Source organism: Plectropomus leopardus, chromosome 15 (genome assembly GCF_008729295.1).
Source record: "Plectropomus leopardus isolate mb chromosome 15, YSFRI_Pleo_2.0, whole genome shotgun sequence".
NCBI lineage: Eukaryota > Metazoa > Chordata > Actinopteri > Perciformes > Serranidae > Plectropomus > Plectropomus leopardus.
The window spans coordinates 8,336,375-8,358,191 of NC_056477.1; the positions used below are offsets into that span (position 1 = coordinate 8,336,375).

A 21,817-nucleotide genomic window follows, 5' to 3' on the forward strand; every position below is an offset into this window, starting at 1 on the left:
TTGTTTCCACTATCGTGACAAAAGTGACCCTACAACAAACTCTCTTTGTGCATTGTGTGTGTATCAGCCAGTGCTTACTGTATGTTGGAGTAGTGCTACCCAGCCCCAACGTTTCTGTGCATTACTTTGTGGTTATTTGATAAAACACAGATCTGTGTGAGCAAAGAGCATGAACTCAAATAATCAATGTCTTCAGTTCAGGTGTGACACTGGAATACTCTACAATCAATCAGTTAAATTACTTGTCACATAAAATCATATGAATACAATTTCAGAGAAATATTGAACAATTGAACCTGTTGTTATTGATAATGTGGCGCAAATTCCTTAAAGCCACTGCACTCAATATTATTATAGAATCAGTGGATCATATCACTGCATGTAATGTGTTTCCACTAAAATCACTTAATGCAGATTAAGATTAAGTTAATGAAATGACCAAAATCCACTAACATGGAGTAAACGTGGAGCTTTTTTGTTAAGTCTGGGGACAGTGCAAGAATCAGTGTTTTCAAAAATGTTTTCAGGACAAAGACACTGCACTACACGGCTGATTTTAAACCCATGATGACCTAAATTCTGTTTAAACTGTCACAATAAACTGTGAATGAAAATGTCAAATCTAGATGAGAACACAGTGGCTTTTTTTTTATGAATGAACCCACCAGAAGTCTGACTCACTGCCTCTTCTGTTGAAAATGTCGCAAAAATCAAAAGTACATTTGAGACTAGTTCGACAGGAAGCTGTCTGTTATTGTGCAATAGGAAGAGGTTGTATCCATGGTTACCTTTGTCTGACCCTTTTAAAGCAGCAACAAGCAAAGATGATGAGATACACCCTTCCACTGAACAGTATTTATCACACACACACACAAACTAAACTTCACTTTATAACTATGTCATTTGAAACCCCCCTGTGTCTGTGTCATTTCTGCCTGGAACTTTATGCAACTTCCACATTGAGGTTTAGGTGATGAAACACTGTGAGCTGTATGAGTATTGGATGTACTTACATTCAGCTTTACTCTGTTTTGTTTCTATTTACTCACTACCACAGGAAAAGGGATGTACCCCTCTAATTTATTACACTCGCTGAATTGTTTATAGCACACTGTCGAATAGCTGTAAATTAGGATATTTTTGTGGTTGTTAAGATATTCATCAACTATTATAACTTGTCCTATGCATACCTGGCATATAATCAGTAAATAAATAAACAGCTACATAGTATAATGTTACTCTTGATATATGATATATAATTACACTTATTTGTTTAAAACTGTTTATAAATGCATCTTATACTCCTAACTGATAAAGATATGTTGAGTTTGGAGGGTGATTCTTCAACGCCCCCCACCCCCCGTCTTTGATATGATGGATATGATGCACAGTCTTTGCCTAAAACTAGATAAACTAGAACTAGTGTCATAGATAGATAGATAGATAGATAGATAGATAGATAGATAGAAAAACCCCAAGAATGAAAGAGCGATTGGTTATTAAAGTGCAGAATAATAACCATGTGGTGTTTGTGATAAATTGTATCAATGACAATAAATATACTATTCATATACTTTACTAATATAGTTTTGATAAGCTTAATCCAATAATGATCCTTAAAAATGTGGTCGCAATCAGTCCTACGGTTTAGGAGGAGATGTCCAAGAATATGTTTTTCAAAAACTTGGCAGAAAAGGCCTTGTCAAGCTGACTTTACTGGTTCTCGGTGCAAATTTGTTGAGTGAATATGAATGTGTGTACCAAGTTTTGTGTAAATATAACTTAATACATAGGAATTATGACCTTTCAAAGCTGACCTTTAATTTTAACGCCCCCATGAGGCCGATTGTTCGAACATTTAATGTATGTATGTACCATCTCATAGGAATTTGCAAAAACAAAATGTACTTTATCTATTTAAACAGTTGGAGAGTTATAAACACATTAAAATGCCCTATTTTTGCTGCAAATACATTATAGTGTGTTATAAACAAATTATCATGTATATCCTGCTTATAAATGCTTAATGGATGGATATGAGAGAAAATAAAATCGCCCATTTCTTCATGAGAAATGTCCACAATTTCACAACCGTGCAGCGTATTGAGAATTCAAAAGTAATTCTGAGTAATCCCTCAAGCAGTCACCTTGGTGTTCAACTTGTTGAATCAGCAGTCTGATCTTTGTGAGCAATGTGGGAGTGCTCAGTGGTGACTCACTGGACTGCCAAGATAAGATGATAGGAGAAGTGAAAGTGACACGTGGCAAAGCACCTAACATCAGGGCACCAGGTAATTGTTTTCTAGACTTAGCAACTACTTATTTTGCATTAAAAGCCTTATAATAGTTGAGATGATCATTTTTATCATATTTTCTGCAGCAGCAACAGTTTTCCACAGAGATTAATGAAAAATGTTTCATCAAATCTGCTGATTTCTTTCAGACATAACAAGACATGGCCCAAAACTAAGCCAAAAAAATTTAAAAAGTAACAAGAAAAATATGTAAAAATAGGCAAAAACAAGCCAAACAAAATAAGAAAATGAAAAGGGAACAGAGAAATTCTAAATTAACCTTTGAAGAAAGACACCACTGAGTCACCTCTGCCCTCTAAGGTTGATATGGTGTGCCATATTGAGCTGAGTGCTAGAAACTAGGCTACAAAACCACTTTAAAAAAAATATTTAGTAAAATAAGGCAACATTTTTATATGCATTTGTATATAAGTCTGTCTTAACACAAAGCAGCCATACAAGATCTCAAATTAATACCACCTTAATAAAATGTAGTCTACAATTAAGAACAGCTCCACCAACTTGCTGTTTTACATTAGATAAGAGGGTTGGTGAGAGTGTTAAGTCTGGCAACCAGAGCAATGCAAGTTGCTAAAAACTGCAGGTGCAGTGGAGCTTGTGTGATTTCTTTGTGGGTTGTGCATAACTTGTCACCCTTCCACATACAATGAGTCATTTTTTATTCACTGTTTATAGCAAAAGATATTGCTATAGTTGTGCTGCAGTATCAAAAACATAGCTTCAGTTGTGGCCTCTCACATAGGTATCACATTTGATTGCAACAATAGGCTTATATAAAACAATTTCTTGGTTGCTTGTATTTTCAGAATGCTTTATGAATAAATAACCAACCCCGAATATTTAGTTATGTTGAGTATTACACTTCAAATTTAACCCCTAAACCCCTGGACTGCCCACCTTTCACAAATAATTGAACCAAAAAAATAAAAAATAAAATAAATAAAATAAAATAAAATAAAATGAAAGTAAAAATATAACAAGAAAATTGGCAAGAAATGGCCTGCAAACTGCAAAAGATCTGTAAAAGGTGACAAAATATGACCTCAAAAAATTATTAGATATTATTAAAAAAATAGGGAAAAATGTTCACAAAACTCAGTTATAACTCATATAATTATATGTTAAACATTTTGTTACAGTATCTGTTTATGTATTTAGTTTACTTATTTTAGGTCTGTTTCATCAACTTTAAACTAATTAAATGATATGTTTTTTATTTATTTTCACGTAATTATCAAGTTTTTACCAATAATTATGTTTTTTTTTCCTTTTAATTTAGTTTTTGTTAATTTTCATGTAACTTTTTTTTTTTACTAACTTATTTTAGGGCCATTTCGTCTCCATGTTATTGAAAGAAATCAAACCAATTTGCTCGGGTTTCAAGGGCTTAAATAACAGCAAGACCTATCTAGTGGATTAAGTTGCAATACACCATATTCACCACAGGATGGCAGACGTGAGCCTACTAGTTGTGACTACAAACAATGACTACAACTCCCGGCATCTAGTTAGCTGACGGAAGTGGGAGTCGTTGGTAGAAAGTGAGCTCGTTTTGATTTCATGGTACGCACATTGGAGCGGTGCTGTACGTGACAATGTATAACGCTCATCTCGGGACACGCGGGTATATCAAAAGAAACGCACCCTCGTTAAGCGTCGTAAACCGTTACTACATGCGCGGTGTTATGGTTGTTGTTGTAGTTGTTGTACATAGCTTAGCCTGTATAGTTAGTACTTTTGCGTGATATGACTCCAGTTTTACACCATGAAACCGTTAGACTCAGATGAAGAGGAAGCAGAGCAGCTGGGGGCTTACCAGAAGGAACTGAGACGTAAGTTACATGCTAAATTAAATGCCAAAATTGCTATCAGCTAAAGATAGAGGCGTTTTAAATGGTTAGATAATTTAGCACAGAGTGGCTAACTGTGTTACAGCTGGGTGAATTAAAATGATTCGCTTCCTCAGATGAATGACTTATAATCATGGCGTTAATGTCAAAGTACAGTACCAAAATGACAGGACGATTAAAGTGGCATCACTGCCACCTGTTGCTGGTTATCAGTCATACTGACATGCAAGCATCCTGATGGAAATGACTTCAGTCGGCAAAAGGCTACATTTCAGATGCAGAAAACTTTGTTTGTCGTGACTGAAAATCTTCGTCAGCATACAGTGCAAAACAAACTATAAACATACAGCATGTGTTCCTAAAAACAGAAGAAATACCTAATACAAGTAATTTAGACAGAATAAAAAATATAGCTGCTATAGTTCAGTTTACTTGCTTGGTTAATGATCCGGGAAACCAGGATGTTAAAAGTGAGCATAGATTCAAGGAGTGATTTGTACACAGCTGTTAAAATGTCATTTCTGACATATCAACAGCTGTGCACAAATCCAACTCAACAAAAATTTCAGTTAGCTTACATCATTTACAGATTACTGACAGACTAATAAAAAAATGTACCTACACCAAGTTGTAACATTAACTTGATAGTACCACATATTTTTGTATTTGGCCAAAACTGCAGAATTAGGCATTTAGACATTTCATGGAAAGAAAACAACAGGTGTTTATTTACTAATTAGGTAATTAGGTTAGTCATGACAGATTGAAAGCATGCACAATAACATCTAAATTGAATGCAGCCATCATTAATTAATTTTGTCAATTGCATCGGTGCTTTTCCCATTGCAGCATGCCAACATATCTGCTGTTAAAAGGCCCATTTGTGTTTACCTAAATTGTTTTTTGCACCAAAATAATTTGGTTTTGGCAATACTAAATTGAACAACAAGATTCAGATTCAGACAACTTAATTTTTTAAATTGTTTTTCCCAGAGGGGCAATTTAGTTTTACAATCTACCCTGACCATAAACAAACTCACACAAAAGCAATCAGCAACAGTATGTCAAAGACAGTAATACATAGGCAAAAGATGCACACTGGGACCTTGTGTTGTCCTGTGCATACTGACCCAATATTTTTGACCAGATACCTTCATATCATTATTGCGACAACATTTTAGGGTTGACTATTGGTGCTATTTACACAAAGAGATTTTTGGATAAATAATCATCGGTTATATGGATACAGTAACTAAGTGGGCAAACAGAACAGTGTGGTAAGTTTAGAAAATTACACTTTACTGTAATGCAGCCTTTAAAACCAGTAAAAGACAACACATACAATATAACAGTATCGAAAATCTAAGGTGTTATTTAGTCTTATATCACAGTATAATGTTGATATATTACCCTGTCATAGTTAACTCTCTAATTTGGATGGTGGGCAAATGTTAAACTTCACAGACATCAGCTATACTGTCATAGGGCACAGAAATAATCTACTGTATGAGACTGGTGTCTAAGTATCGGTTTCAGAGCGGGCCAACCAGAGCATACAGCAGCTGAGCAGCGCTCTGGAGCAGCTGAGCTCTGACGGAGAAGAGGTGGAGGAGCCTGGAGGCAGCGATGGCGGCTTCTTCACCACCGTGACTGAAGAGGACAAGGCTGCGTGGAGCCAAAAGACACAGAGTGAAGCAGGTGACTTGGTATTCAGTTACGGGGCAACTGTGTGACATTATAGTGCACCGCCTGGAGATTTCCCTGCTCATAATCTTGTTGACAGACACAGTGCACAAAGTAATGAATTGCTTGTGTGTGTATGTGTGTCTGTGTTTGCATGCTTGTTTTGATGTTTTCTGGCATTGCAGTTAATCAACTGAAGAGCCTCCTCCTTAAGCAGTGCAAAGAAATCCCCCCTTCTCTCTCACCTTCCAAGAAACAGTCTCCAGCCAAGGTAGAGTGCACAGCTCTGCATGGCTAAATATTTAAATGCATTAGTCCTAAGGAAAGCCTTTTGCAGAATTTTCTGTCAGGTTAGCAAGAGTGTGATCTCCATACTTTTTATTAGTTTGCTTGGCATTCTGCTGTGTTTTGCCTCATTGTTTTATTGCCTCTGTTAGAGAGTGCAGCAGGAGGGGAGATCCAGTCTGCCAGCTTATCAAGATTTGGTCCCAATGATCCACAACCAGTCAGAGTACATTCAGCACCTGGAAGCTGAGGTCAAATTGTGCAAGGTGTGTGACCAATTATATTTGTTTGTGTTCTTGTGTCATATTTATAGTCCATGTTACTGTTGTGCTGATTTGCATAAGTTTCTGTATGCATGACTTCAGGAGGAGCTGCAGGGGATGAAACAGCGCATCAGAGTGGTGGTGGTTGAGAATGAGAAGTTGCATTCAGAACTCAAATCCAAAGCTGTGGATGAAACTCTGAAAGATTACACGATCAGAAACTCTACGGTAATGTGTGTGTGTGTGTGTGTGTGTGTGTGTGTGTGTGTGAGAGTGTGTGTGAGAGAGAGAGAGAGACTAATGTAGCCTCTGTCTTTTGCATTTGTCTGCACAAATTCAGCGTAGTTGAAGATATCAGAGCTATCTTGAAGTTAGTTATTAAGTTATTACATCCCGCCTGCATTGCAAAACAATTTGAGGAAATTAAAACTACACTATACAGTAGAGGTGTTAACAGATTGAAGTTCTGGTCTGGATGACACACCGTTTTACGAATTGATTGTGACCTTAGGTATAGCGTCTCATCATCTGCCCTGATGTGTCTTAAGGTGAATGAGAGCATGACAGCCAACAGCCACAGCATACTGCAGAGAGCAGAAAACACCAGGTGGAAACATGAGCTGGTATGGATGATGGATCCGTTCTCTCCTCTCTATTAGTTATGTTTTAATTATCCTCCTCCATCTCCAACCCAGATGGTGCTCTGCTGTCATGACATTTCACCAGTATTGTAGTGTTTTGTGTTGTGTATTCTAGACACGAAAAGTTATTACTCCATGAATGTTAAAATATAAAATAATTGTACAAATGTAGCACTTTTCAATAGAATATTTATAGTTCTTAATTTTATGTACAACTTTTTTTGTGAATGAACATACTGTTCTTATGGAAAATTGTAACAAATTCATAATCTCATGGGATAGGGCGTTGTTTGTGTTAATGCTTGTGTTTGCCAGGAACAATTGAAAGGGATCTACCATGCCCAGATTGAAAGCTTGGAGGCTCAGATCATCTCCCTCAGGTCAGTGTGCTCTACCTGTGAAGCCAGTGCAGCCAGTGACAGTAGCTTTTTCTTTTCCTTTTTTAATTGTGTAAGCATCAAAAGAGCAATACTCACATTTTTCTTGCCCCTTTTCTCTGTCTATTTTTCCATCTAAATTTTTGCTTCCATCTCCAGAAAGGATCTGTCGGTCAGTCAGAAGGAGTGTGAGGAGGTGAAGGTCAGTCTGAGACACCGAGAGAAACAGGCCACAGATGCACTGAAGGCTGACAAAGCTCCCCGTGTGGCAGGACTGTGTCTGAAGTGTGCGCAGCATGAAGCTGTGTTGGCTGGGACTCACACAAATCTGCACGTCCAGGCTATCGACAGGCTCACAAAGTCAGTAAACAATACATTCTGCTAAAAAGTCACAGGTTAGCTACAGTAAGATTTCAGAATGTGATTATTCTTTGATTTACCTTATTGTACCTGGCAGATTTTTTGATGATATGTCTTAATTATGTGCCTGTATAGGGTTTTTATGATTAGCTGTTATAATTAGTTATTGCATGTGCATTGCAAAAATGAAAAAAAAAATAAATGAAAAGACAAAGAGATGTGTTCACAATTCCTCATGTGTTTTTCATGCTTGTTGTGCATTTCCTCATCTGTCAATGTTTTAGGGAACGTGATGAGTTACTGGTGGCTTTGCGCGCTGTGCGGGCTAGTCAGCAGGAGGCGCAACAGAGGGAGTGGTCAGCCTGTCTCCAGGTCAAACAGGCTGTGGAGATGGCGGAAGAAGCAAACCTGTACAAAGCTCGGGTCAGAGAAACATATAGACGCACTTTCCAAGCTGTGCTGGCTCAAACAGTATTTCTGATTTGTCTGAACTGTTTTCTCCTCCTCCAAACCTGTTTGTATGCATGCAGGTGGAGGTGCAGTGTGAGCAGCTGTCCAGGGAGCTGGCTCGACAGAGGGAACATGTAGAACGAGAAGCACAGGCCTCGCAGGAGAGATTGACAGAGGCCAGAGAGGAGGGCCGGGCTGAGGCCCGCAGACAGAGAGAGGAGCTGGCACAAACAGTAAATCTGACTTTTCACTTTTTCTTTTGTGTAGAGGAGTTTTATATATGTATATAGCTCTGGTCCACAGTTCTGGTTGCTTTGAAACACTTAACTCTAATTAAATATTAATGCATAAACTTCATCCTTCAGTGTTTACCAACCTCCAGAGGGAAATATTTAAGTTATTTTGCAGAAGTATGAAATTGAATGTGATTACATAGTATAAGATAAATATTAAACATTTCTTTGCATTTAACTTTATGGGGTCCACAAGTAGCTGCAGCTCTTATTTCAGTTCTTAAAGTTGCTGTAAAGAGGGAAGACTGGTATTCTTAAATATTAATGAAATGACAATGGAAAATGTTGTGTGTGTGTGTGTATGTTGTGTATATCAGGTGTCCAGCCTCTCTCAGCGTGTTGCCGAGTTGGAAGGGCAGCTGGACAGAGCTCACAGAGACAAGAGTTCACTGACCAATCAGCTGGAAGATACTCTTTGCAAACTTACCAGTCAGGAACAAGACAATACCAAGGTACAATTTGCGTTTTGTAAGAAAACTCTAAGGCAACATGTATTGTTACTAATCAATGGTGCTTGGACCCAAAATAGAATAATGTAGTAGCTTACCCGACTAATGCTCAGATGCAGTCTGTTTCGTCTACTTGTAATGCCTTTGTAAATCCACTGGGTGGCAGCAAAGGTTTATCTATTTCAGTATTCAGTTTCGGTTGTTGGTAGGTTGTTTAATTCGACATGGACGTATAAATTAGTTTAAGATGAGGTAAATAACCAAGCTTCTTTTGAAGATGTTAAGTTGAGGTGTAAACATATTTTAAAATTCTGGGTATTTATGCATGCAAATGATAGCAAAGCAGTGACAAAATTGTTTAGTGAGCTGCAAGGTTTTGCTTAAAATGAAAGACTGTGCTGCAAGTGTTGCATGTCAGCAAATATTCGCCCTGCTGAAGTGACTCTGAATCCATTCCAGGTTTAATTTTTGTGTATATATATATATATATATATATATATACATATGTATATATGTATATATATGTGTAATTAGTGATAAATGTCATAAAATGATATTAGCACATATACACAAAGAATAGTAATCATTTAAAAAGTAAAATGTGATTTTTATTAGTTTTTATTGGTATATTATTATATGTTATAATGTTATAGTATTATGATATACTGTATTTAAATCAATGAGCTCTGGAAAAAGACTCCTGCATGGCAGGGTCCGATGATTCAAATGTAGGACCTTTCTGGTTGTGGATAGGGTAAGGTGATGAAAAGCAAATCAAAAACTGGCAAATGATGAAAGAATAGACAGGAAGGAATATTTGTTAATCAAAGGATTTACTGTTTTTAATCAGTCCGTGTCATCTGTAGGTGTGTGTGGATCTGCGATATCAGCTCAGCCAGGCCCAGCTGAAGAAAGAGGAGGCAGAGAGAGAGCTCAGAGAACTCCACACAAAGACCAGCAGGCAGATGGAAAAAGCTGCACAGGTACGTCTGCCTTCAAACCATTGATTAGTTCAGATTTACTAGATTGTCAAGATCACTTTAGTTTTTTCGTAAGCCGATGAACAGTTTATTTGTCAATAAGCAGTCACCATTTTTTGAGGAAGGTGTCCCGAGCTTCAAAATGCAAGAACCTCTAAAATAATTATTTACAAACTTCCAAATTTATGACACATTCTTGTACAAAATATTATTCCGACTTCTATTGGAAATAATTACTAAATATATAATACAAGCAAAGCCATGGTTACACTTTTAAATGCCACAGAGTAAGTTAAATAGAATTCCTCATAGAAAATATAAAATACCTTCAAAATATATTTTGGTCAAACTGTTTCGATTTTAAGGTTGAGGTTGTAATCAGCCTTAAATGTTTTGTTTGTATGAGGACATAAGGTGGGTTGTTGTGAAAGCTTTCCTCACCTCCTTCCTTCCTTCTCTCCTTCCATCTCTGCGGGACAGGAAGTGGAAAGGCTGAGCTCAGAGCTGGTTGGCTGTCGGCAGCATCTGGAGGCGGTCCAAAAGGACGGGGGCCAATGGCAGGCCGAAGCCCTGAGCCTAGCAGAACAGCTGGCAAACGCCCAGCGCCAACTGCACCTCACCAGGTAGTACCTAATCCTATTATACATGCCACCACACTCACACACACACACACACACACACACACACAGCACTCCCCTCTGCCCAGCTCCTGCCCAGCTCAGCCCAGTCCAGTCCAGTTCAGACCAGCACACCAACTGTACCGCACCAGGTAACAGCTAATCCTATTTATACAAGCCACACACACATAAACACACATATGCACCGCTGTGCCATGGTCCCGGTACCAACTGGACCTCACCAGGTCACCTCTAATCCTGTTAAGCATGCCACAACATAATGCAAACACACACACACACACACAACACACACACACACACACACACACACACACACACACACACACACACACACACACACACACTGCCCACTCTGTGCCACCAGGCCAGTGCCCAGCCCAGCAACAGCTCCAGCAGAGCCAAAATGGCGCCTGAGCCTTTCTTCTGTCCCTGGCGCATGCACATAAACACAAACACACACACACACACACACACACACACACACACACACAGAGAAAAGTGCGACTGATGGTCACTGGACAGCCTGGCCTCGGTGCCACCTGCCAGTGCCCTGCACCCGTTATCACAACGGGCGCTACCGGCTCCCCTCCCTCTTTGCTCCATCTTTCTTTTTGTATCTATTTCTGCATCTTTCTGTCACATTTTTCCCTTGGTTCCCTGTATCATGTTATTTTTTGAATCATCAAACCCATCCATCCATTCATTCATTCATTCATCTATCTTTCTATCATTCCTTGCCCTCCTTTATACCTTAAATTATTTTTTTCTCATCCCTCCATAATATTTTCTTTCTTTTCCATAATTTTTTAATCCTCTCCTATCTTCCTGCATTTCTCTCTTCTCCTTTCCTTCCCTCCATCTCTCCTGTCATCCGCTGGCTGCTGTTCCCTTCCACACCATCCACTGCCAGGGCCATGCCAGCCCATGCCAGCCGCCCAGGGCACTCTCTCACCCCCGCTGCCCACAGCCGAGGTGTCTGAGATGGGCACAGATGTGGCGGTGGTGCCCTGTGGTGCTGGAGGCTGCGGGATGCAAGTTTGTGTAATCTATGAGTGTGTTTGTGTCCGTGTATTTATGTTTATGTGCCTGTCAGCTCGGTGTTGTGTGTGTGTGTTTGTCCACCGCAGCTCCCGGCTTGATCTGTATTTAAGTGTGTTTGCCTGTCAGCTGGCCAGCGTTAACACACTGGCCGCAAGGAGGGCTTTCGTGTGTTTAAGGGATGAGGCAAGGAGTGTGCGTGCGTGTATGTGTGTGTGTTTTGCAGCCAGCTGTGGAGAATGACATGCATATTGATGTGGCAACATGATGACTTTGACCTGTACTAGAGGAGCCACTGGACTAAACCATTTTACTGCCATGTGTGCGGGTGTATGTGCATGAGAGAGTTTATAGTTTTATCTGTCCGCAGATGCATACTAGATGTTTGACAGCTGTTGACTTGGCTGAGCATGTAGCCATTCAAATTCAATTTTGGTCATTAGCAGTGAAAGCCACTTCTGATTTAGTATAATTATTTCTTTTCCTCCAGTTGTGCACGAGAGGCAGGTTCACATTCAGTATCACAAAATTTCATTTAAAGTCATGTTCAGAGCTTAAAAAGCAGTGTTGGATGCAATTGTAGCAGTGATAAATAATTAAACATTTAATGAAGTGTAGTAGCATTTTCTGTACAATTTATAAAGACCTTCATGTCTGTGTGAGAGCCTAAAGTGTTGTTATTTAATCTGCAAGCCCACATCTTCAAAGCAGCTTCTTTTTTTTTTTTTTTTTAATTGGGGGTTTTATTTTGCGATATGAACCCATGACACAAACTTTTAATGTGCCTGAAATGGCTCTTTAAAGAGCAACTTGCAGGTTAATTTTGTTACTAAATTTATACATAATCTTTCCTGAAAGTGACCATTTGAAAAGTTAATGCAGTATTTTATATGTTTTACAAGACAAAAGGGCAGAAATTCAGAGGGAAACGTTGCCGCTCTGAGCAATGCTTCTAAATAGTGTTTTTTTTTTAAACATCACACGCCAAATGTGTCATATTACATAAATGGGGGAGTCTCTTACTTGACTTTGCCTCAGTGCAGTGTACAGAAGCAAGCATTAGTGGTTTTGTTGTAAAAAGTGTATATCACATCTGTGCTGGTCAACCAAAATGGTGTGTTATAATACTCCATTATGTCTGAAACTGCAAAACAACACACATTAAATTTACACCCACTGCACCAGCTGGACACATGTTGGAATACAGAAATTTTAATACACTGTTATGTTGGCCGTACACCAAATGACTTTTCAAGCAGTTTCACTTTTGCAGCCAAATTCCACTGAAGGAATAAAATGTTAATAGTTTTACCTCGGTTGGTGCTCCAGTCATCTTGATTGTTTTTTGGAAGTTGGTCTTTTGTCATCCTGACATTCTGAATAAAATAAAATGAAATCAAACATATTTGATATTATTGTACGTTTTTAGTCTTGGCTCATACAAATGTTGAAGATCAATGACATGAAAATTGCCAGCAGCCAATAGCTGCACTCTCCAGCACCAAACAGGAAGCAGCAAAACGGATAGACTGTAATCATGAGGGAGACTTCAGGGAGGCGAAAACAAGTGAACAAGTCTCAGTTCTCCCGGTCTGTAGAAAAGGAGGAGAAACTGAGCTGTGAAGTAAACAAGAGTCTGTGTTTAATTTGGCGTGTATCTGATCCACCAACCAGCACTTATTTTGTGAGTAATCTTAATTTTTTAAAACAGTTGGCCACAGTCATTGCCACAGTCTCCTCCCACTAAAGTAGAACAACTAACCAAGCTGGTAACGAGTTGTGGCAACAAAATACAAAATGTAGGGAGTGAACATAAATACAGTTTATCTTTATAAATTAAATTTTGAAGCCAAAAATGACAAGAATACTGTCGACATATGATCTTGTGTTTCTACAGCTATGTGTCTTTGCAAACACGTAAGGCATTGTTAATGTTTCATATTTCTGAATGGGAGTTTGCCGTAGTATTTTCCACCAGGAGCAGGATGGGAAATACTTCTAAAAGGAATCTTGTTGTAGTCTTTCAAATAGCGACCCCGCGAGATGCTCAGTCTTTGCACAATCTTATAGTGTGTGACTAAAAACTCACATCCTCATAAGATGTGTCAGATTTCAGTTTTTCAAAAGTCTTTTCAAAGTCTTGTAGTATGTGGTAGGTATTAGCTGAAAACAAAAGTAAATTATCACATTTGACAAACTGGCATATGTTATAAATGTTACCTCTGAAAATGAGTACACTTTTTTCTAAGGCACTCATAATTTTGTGTGCAGTTACAAACACATTGAGAGACAAGTTCAAGCCCTGCTTACCTTCTCAGCTCCGCACACCTGGCCAATCGCTGCGTAATGCAGGCAAGAGTGAAGCTTTCAGGAAGTTGGAGAAATTGTTGGACGCAGCCTCCCAATTCAGACGAAAGGTGTGGGTGGAGGGGGATTTAGACGACGTTCGACCATCTGACAACCACTCCGGTTAAAGCATACTGACGCCTTCAGATACATAAAATACATACAAATTACTTCTTTAGTGTTAGTGCAGCTATAGGTCATCTCTGTGTCACTTTTGATGTTATGCTCATCATTACATGTTGCTTAGCATTGTGAATACTAAAACAGGAACTCTGAAGCAAAAAGTCTTCTGAGGACACTGAGGATTTTGGTTTCTTTTCTCATCGCTCACAGTTAAGCTGTCCAGCAGGCTTGCTTTCCCAAATTTGGTGTCTTCTTAGAGACCCGTAAAGTCTTTCCATCCAGCCATTGATCCACCCATGACTGTTGATATCAGAGTTTTTAAAGATGGGTTATAATATATTTCTGAGATACGTGTAGATGAAGGAGGGCAACTAACAAAATTATAGACCTGGACATTATTGGAGCAGTGTATAAAGCAAGGATCAAACACAGATACACACACTCACACCTGCAGAGATTTGGTCACAGCCTTTGTCCATCCTCCGGATGGATTTTTCCCCTTTTTAGTTTTTCTCTTTTTTTTTTCCTCTCACTTGTCATGTTCGCTATTGCCTTTTTTCTCATGCTGTTCCAAACTAAACAAATAAACCTCAAGCGATTGTCTCCCTCCCCTCCCTCTCTCTACCTCTGTCCCTTTCTCTCTCTCTCTATGTCTGTCCGTGGGCCTTCTGGGGTTATGCAGAACTACATGTAGTTCATTCGTAGTCATGCCGCTGTTTGCCCTCTGTTGTTGTTCACGGCAGAGCCGTGCACGACTCTTTGTAGCTGTGGTGGGCTGCTTGTGTAGCTGTGTTTGTGTGTGTTGTTACTAGAGAGTAAGAGTGTGAGATTCACAGTAGCGAGGCTGGGAGGCATTTGTATGACCAGCCTTGGAAGGCAGCTCTTTGATTCTCTCTCTGCAACTTGCTCGCTCCCCTCTTTTATTCTGTCCTCCTCTCGTGGCCCAAATGATCACAGCCCGTCTTCAAACAGGGGACATGAAGCACAGACAGCCTCTGTTTGATTTCTGATAGCCCTACCTTCCTTTCTGATAAACACATATGTATACACACACAGACACACACAGACACACACACACACACACACACACACACACACACACATTTGTTTGTACAATTGCATGCCTGCAAATGTGCACACTGATACGCACATCAGTCGAATCCACATGCCTGTACACACAGACTCTCTCGCACACACAGATGCATGCACGCATCCGGGGGTCCCATGGCGGCTGGTGCGCTGTGCTGCGCTCCAGGATTGGATCATCAGCCAGCTGTGAGTTGGACAGCCCAGGATCTGTCCTAATCCCCGCCACTCTGTTCACATCGCCTCACACACACACACAAACACACTCCAGTCCCAGCCCCAGCCCAGCAGAGGGCTTTACCAAGTTTGTTTTGTTTGTTTGCTCCTGTCTTTCTTCACTTTCTTTCTTTTCTTCTTTCGTTGTCTCCATCCGGCCTCATCTCTCCCTGTGTTGTGATCACAGATCCCAAAGGCCACAGTGAAAACTGCCCAGCATAACTTCTCACTCAACACATGCCAGATAGGCAGAGATGTGTGTGTTTGCATGCGTTAGTGTATCCACGGATAGTTGAGACCTGTGCTCCTGCTTTGTGGTTTGGACGTCTGAGAGGTCCCAAATCTTCCACCGGTTTTGTTATCCCCGTGAAATCAAGCGTCCATGTTCATGAGGGTGCTTGCTTATAGCTGTAGATGGACATGGAAATGAAATTACTTCAGTGAATAAGTTTACTTGTTGTCACTTTGTCACCTAAAACTTGAGGTTGTGGGTTTCTGGAAATATCTAAATATGAGCAGTCATTTGATCTGTGACTGTATGTCATGAACACGCAGTTGAAGATGGGAGCAGGTGTGAGGCTGCTGGACAGACCGACTATGACGAAACTTGCAGTGAGGGTAAACTGTGATGTCTGTGGATCCTGTCGGTAAAGTCTTCAACATCACATGTAAATAAAAACCTTATACATATTGACAGAACGTCATTGGTGCCTGCAGTGGTCGCAAATTAAGAACTTGAGGATGGGTTCCTGCAGTGGAGGAAGACTTAAGCTGAAGAAGGCTTTTTGGACTTGGTTAGTCAAGGTGACTGAAGGTTCTGTGGCCTTCGAAGATGAAACTTGGGTGTGGAAGGAGTAAAGGGAGGCCATGGGGAACGCCTTTAAAGACTGCGAGGTGACTCAGGAGCTTTACCATGAGTGTTCTTTGTAAGAACGAGAACTGCTGAACCTGCCTGAGGAACTCTTGAACCTACATGTGATGGACGAGTCTGGAGATTGCCCATCTCTCTGGCAGAGATCATTGATGCAATCTGAAAACCAAGCAGTGGCAAGGTAGGAAAAATGAGGAGCCAGGAAACCTCAGTTCCTGGTTAAAGTGATGTAGACATGCAGGTGATCCAGATGCATCCTTGTGGTGGTATTCAAGACTTGTCCAGCTGGTTACAGGACAAATCTGGAGCATATTTTAGGGTTTACATATATCCTAGAGCTTTGATTCTCCACCCAAACCTAATGGGGCCTGACCTGACCCACTGTGTTCGGGCTGTGCAAGGCTGTAATGTCTCAAAATTTCTATGGGCATGAATTGGCTCAGGTTTGATCCAATTTCCTTGGTTTTTTTGGGTTTAAATGCAAACCTTATGGTCTGTGACATATGAAAAATGTATGGGCTGTGTTGCTATATTCTCATTAATTACATTTTTTAAAATGGAATCTCTATTAAATAAATAAAGTGTATGACAATTTCTGGGCTGTGTCGAACATTCAGTAGGAGAAAAACATCTTTAGCTTCTAATACATGTTTCAATAATTTTCGATTATTTTTTTCATGCACAACCAGGCTCGAGCCCAAATCTGCTGCTGTGAATTTGGTTCCTGCCTGGGTCAGGCTTGGATATAAACTGTGCGGGTTCATGTAGGGTTGGGCCAGATTTTTTTGGGCCCAGTAGTAGCTTGAATATGTCCCACCTGTCCTGGGTCTGTGCCATAACTGTATTGTCATATGTAGCACACTTTAAACCTGTTTATCCAGTTAGAAGAGAAAAGTTGATGCATCACAGGTGCCAGCAGTACAGTGATAAATGGAGCAAACACTTAAATGAAATGTAACGATGTGAAAAATAACAGTAAAACAAGATGGAGCTAGAAGGGGAGACGGAAAGCGTTTCCCTTGTTTTAAGGCCTCATTCTCCTTTCTGTGACCCTGAAATCAGTCGATGGATGCCGAGAGGCGAAGAAATAAAAAGCTCCAGACCAACCGCTGTGACTCTCATACACAAAGTTCCCCAAACTCTATTAAACATGTCACGCTGCTGCTGCTCTCTCTCTACCTAAACCTGGTTCTGTCTCCCCTCAGTTGTAGATCGTGATAGCAAGGTCTGGAAAGGCGGTGAACAGAACTGTGTGTGTGTGTGTGTGAGGGCGGAGAAGTGTAAATGAGGAAGGTGAGGCAGCAGATGCCGCGTCCCGCCAGAGGCTCGCTTTGAGCAGCGAGTGAAATCTGGGCGCGACAAAACTGCTGCAAACCAACTCGGCGGGAGGCCCTTGTCCAATCACGGCCCGGAATAAAAGGGCCGGGGCGCCACGCGGGCTGCAGTCGCTCAGGAGAGGTGGGGGCCTTAATGAACCTTCAAGCGCTGCCAGCAAGCGCACACACACTTGAGCACAGCATCTTTCTTTCTACCTGGCATTAACAGCGCCTAACCACTGTCACCACACACATGCACACACACAACTTCAACAGCAACAGTGTGTGTGACTTTCTGTGCGTGCGTGAACACATGGATGATGTGTGTGTGTCGACTTGTTTGTGAGCGTGCCATTAGACGTGTGCACGCTGTTTGTGCGAATGTTAAGTGTTGATACCTTTGGGCTACACCTGTGTCTGTGAAGTTTGATGTGTGTGTCTCTGTGTGACAGCAGCAGGGCAGTGCCAGGTATGAGGCTTGCTGTGTGTTTTTGTGTGTTTGTGTGTATGTTTGTGCGTGTGTGTGCTTGTCTGGTCGGCAGCCATGTTGTTGGGTAGCAGATGGCACCATGGTTGGCAGGGGAGGGGCTGCTTAGCACAACTAATCAGACAGTTACGGATAGGGCAGCTGGGAGGGCCGTTGGCCAGCCGTGTGTGTTTGTGTGTGTGTGTGTGTGCGTGTGTGTGTGCACCACAGAGTGCCATGATGTTGACAGTGGTGGGCCCGTTGGCCCGGTGACGAGACCTTGCCGCGTTCTTCTCTCCTCGCTGTCGGAGTGCCCTCTCTGCCATCCTGCCTTCTCACCTCTCTCTCTCGTTCGCTCTCGCTGTCTCTCTCGCTCAATCTGTTGAGACCTACTTAGTCTTTTATCTTTCTTTCAGTTTCTTTGACTCTTTATCGCCTTTTGTCTTTCTGTCACACTGTCTTACTGTCTGACTCTGCTGCATCTTTCTTTCGCTGGTCTTTAATTGTAAGTTTGTCTGTGTTAATTTACTTGATGTGACAGTAATTAAAACAGAATGTGTAGCTTGATGTGTTTTCATCAAGCTGGGTGCTAACAAATGGGAAAGGAAACCATTTTAAAACAGTTTAAAGGGACAGGTCACCCCAAAATTGAAAACTCTAGATCAGCGATCTTGAAGGTTTTTCAGGCCAAGGAACCCTTAGCCTGACCTTAGACCATTATATACTACATATATTGTATAAAACTGAGTTGCTCTAGAGATAATTATCTGAATATTTTTTGGTATTCTCTTATTTGAGTTTAAGTCACCTGCAGTTGTAGCAAGGCTAGGTGCATTAGCCTCAACCATTGCACTTCTGCAAGTGGTTTCTGGGTTGGACGGTGTGTCAGAGTCTCCTGCAGGAAAAGTTATAAAATGATCCATTGTGGCTCACAAGTGTGTGAGTGTCTATCCTTGGAATAATAAGAAATCCCCTCAGCCAAAATGTTCCAACAGTATGTAAATGTCGCCAACTAGTTTGCCTCCCCATTATGGATAACTGCACAGTGGCTTAGCACTAAATGCACTTTTGTCCATCATGCTAAATGCATGCTTCAGAAAAAAGGGTGCATCTACTGCTGGCTCACGTAGCATCAGTAAGCTAGCTGATGTTACAGCTGAGAAGGACACCATTATTGTTTATATCTGGTGCTATCATGGGCACAAATGTCTTGTCACACACTTCCTTCTGCATGGTGATACAATTGGGTGTAGTTCAGTAAGCAGGAAATGGTTCCTTCATGAAGCTGCTCACAACAAGGGCTGTGGATTAGTCAGGATTCATGGAAAAAGACATTGCCTTCAAGTTTTTTTAATGTATTTTTTGGTGCTTTGAGCACCACAAGCTGGGGTGACATCTAATTTCATTACATTATATGAGAAGGCAGAGATCTCTACGGCCGATATCTCCAACACTCGACAGCTCCCGCTAAAACAGTCTAGATTGATAAATGACACTACAGGTAAGAGGAAAAATATGTATTTTTGATTTTTGGGGGGAACTGTCCATTTAAAAATACAGCCCCTTGAACTGGAACATTTCTTTTTACCAAGTGAAAAAAGGCCAAGATTGTAGGATTGTAGACTGTATTGTATCAGTAAGGATATTTGTACACATCTATTTCAAGATTAGTGCAACCATGGATGGTTCTGCATTTCTTTCTCTGTTGTGTTTTTCCTTTACTACTCCCACATAAAGGCCAGGTAGTAGAAGTAGATAGCTGATAGGAGACAAGTTTTCTTAATCTGTTCACAGCTTCCTCTACCCATCCATCATAGCTCTGTTTTTTTTGCAGAAGATGAATGAGCCCCTGTGAGCATGCCTCGCTAACTCTAACTCTTGAATTGCTTGAACTTAGCAATATCATAAAGGTTAAATTGTAGATGGTGTAAATTCAGAGGCGGAAAATCGCACACGATAAGCGCTAGAATTATTAAACAGAACTGTAATCTGTCCATCCTGCGGGGCTGGGAATGGATAGAATAGACAGATCGCTGACTGGTGAGACCTCAGGCAAGATGGAGGCAAATCTGTCGGCTACAACTGTTGTCACCCCAGCCAAGTGTGCCCTGGGACACTGGCCTACATACAGCTACTACTGCTGGAGGACAGAGAACGAAGGGGAGAGCACCAGTCCTCCGCCATCCACCCACCATACACTCTTCACCTCACTTATGCTCATCCTTTCTCGCCTTTCATGGAGTACAGCCACCGCTTAAAACGATTTATATACCTGATCATTTTTGGAATATCATGAAGTGTTCAGGTGTGTTTGTTTAAAGTTTAGTTAAGCATCAGTTTTATTTTAGAGGACTGCACTGCTGTCTTGTAAGTGCACTTTTGTGTATAGATCTTGTGAATCCTGAATGAACTGTGAATCTGTGTGTGTGTGTGTGTGTGTGTGTGTTTGTCAGTCAGTCATCTGGTCAACCTTGTGCCTTCACACACCCCTGCTGTGAGGGTGGCACCATCAGTGACTCTACACCGTGCCCACTGCCCAGTAGGCACAGCTTTCATCCAACATGACAGAGCCCCTCTCTGCTCTTCCTTTCCCCTCATTCCTCTCTTTTACCTCTGTCACTTTTACCTGATAGATCTACGCTTTTATCTTTTCATCCTCTTCATTTTTATCTTTCATATAGCTGCTCTTTGTTCTCTTTTTTTCTCTGCCTCCAATCCATCCCTTTCTCTTTCTGGAGCCCTTTGTGGGCACAGCAGTGCCAAGCAGTGCCTCGTAGGTAGTAGGGCAGTGCCCCCGTCAGCAGATTATATCTGGAGATGATCACAAAGACAGGAGCAAAAGATAGGAGGGAGGAGGATAAGATATGGGGGTGTAACAGTTCACTAATTTCATGGTACGTTTTCGATGCAGCAAAAAGTCAACGTGCTAGAGAAATGTTTTTGTTTTATTTTGATTCATTTATTTATTAAAACTAACGTCATGAAGTATGATCTTATTGATTTTGAACAATGGAGCTGTACCTGAGTGACCCATCCTCTGGTGTGTCTTCTTAGCAGCATATAAAACAAAAACAGTGATGCACAATAATATAAGCACATCATCTGAATCAGCCAGCACACTTTCCTTTTTTAATTTTTATTTTGCACAATGAACGAATATTATATATATTGAAAAACATTGTATTTCATGTCTCCATCTGCTGGTGGGCCATCATGATGAGAGATGAGAGATTGGATAAAATGATGTTGATTCCACTAGAGAAGAGACTTGATGATTACTTAAATAAGGCGGGAAAAAAAGTTGATATGTTGATATCGGTATTGATAATGGTCATCGGGCAAATGAGTTCTAATATATTGGCATACTGGATATTAGCAATAATCTGTGCATCCTTAATAAACAACTTATTAGAAAATATAAAATGTAGTAGGTATAAATAAATTCAAACAAAAGAAACCCTTCTTGCTGAAATGCCAGAGAAATTGACTTGTTTTTTACGTATTAAAACTAACATAATTCAGGCTTTTTTGTTTAAAGCAGGAATTACAGTCTGACTCATGAAGAAATATTCTAATGGGGCTCGAACACTTCTGCCATTTTTTTAGACTCATATCTGCAGCTAAAATCTACCAAAACCCCTGCAGTTATTTATTTTGCCCTGTTTGAATAGGTCAGGACTTGCTGCACAAATGCTGCAGGGATAAAGTTAGCACGTAGCTCTTATGTTGTCCTTGTGTTCATCCAGATCCACCAATTGATGCGTTGAGGTG

At 40.6% G+C, this 21,817-nt stretch overlaps 1 protein-coding gene across 1 annotated transcript in view; it reads left to right on the forward strand.

The window, feature by feature from the left end:
• Window positions 1-4,008: 4,008 nt before the first annotated feature.
• Window positions 4,009-21,817, forward strand: part of sdccag8 (SHH signaling and ciliogenesis regulator sdccag8) — a 66,107-nt gene continuing 48,298 nt past the window's right edge. The window contains exons 1-13 of the mRNA XM_042502236.1: window positions 4,009-4,147; window positions 5,702-5,863; window positions 6,034-6,119; window positions 6,286-6,399; window positions 6,499-6,624; window positions 6,945-7,019; window positions 7,353-7,417; window positions 7,574-7,774; window positions 8,059-8,197; window positions 8,305-8,457; window positions 8,835-8,969; window positions 9,833-9,949; window positions 10,427-10,569. Coding sequence (XP_042358170.1) covers window positions 4,081-4,147; window positions 5,702-5,863; window positions 6,034-6,119; window positions 6,286-6,399; window positions 6,499-6,624; window positions 6,945-7,019; window positions 7,353-7,417; window positions 7,574-7,774; window positions 8,059-8,197; window positions 8,305-8,457; window positions 8,835-8,969; window positions 9,833-9,949; window positions 10,427-10,569 — 1,583 coding nt within the window. The 5' untranslated portion in view covers window positions 4,009-4,080. The remainder of the gene's footprint in view (window positions 4,148-5,701; window positions 5,864-6,033; window positions 6,120-6,285; window positions 6,400-6,498; window positions 6,625-6,944; window positions 7,020-7,352; window positions 7,418-7,573; window positions 7,775-8,058; window positions 8,198-8,304; window positions 8,458-8,834; window positions 8,970-9,832; window positions 9,950-10,426; window positions 10,570-21,817) is intronic.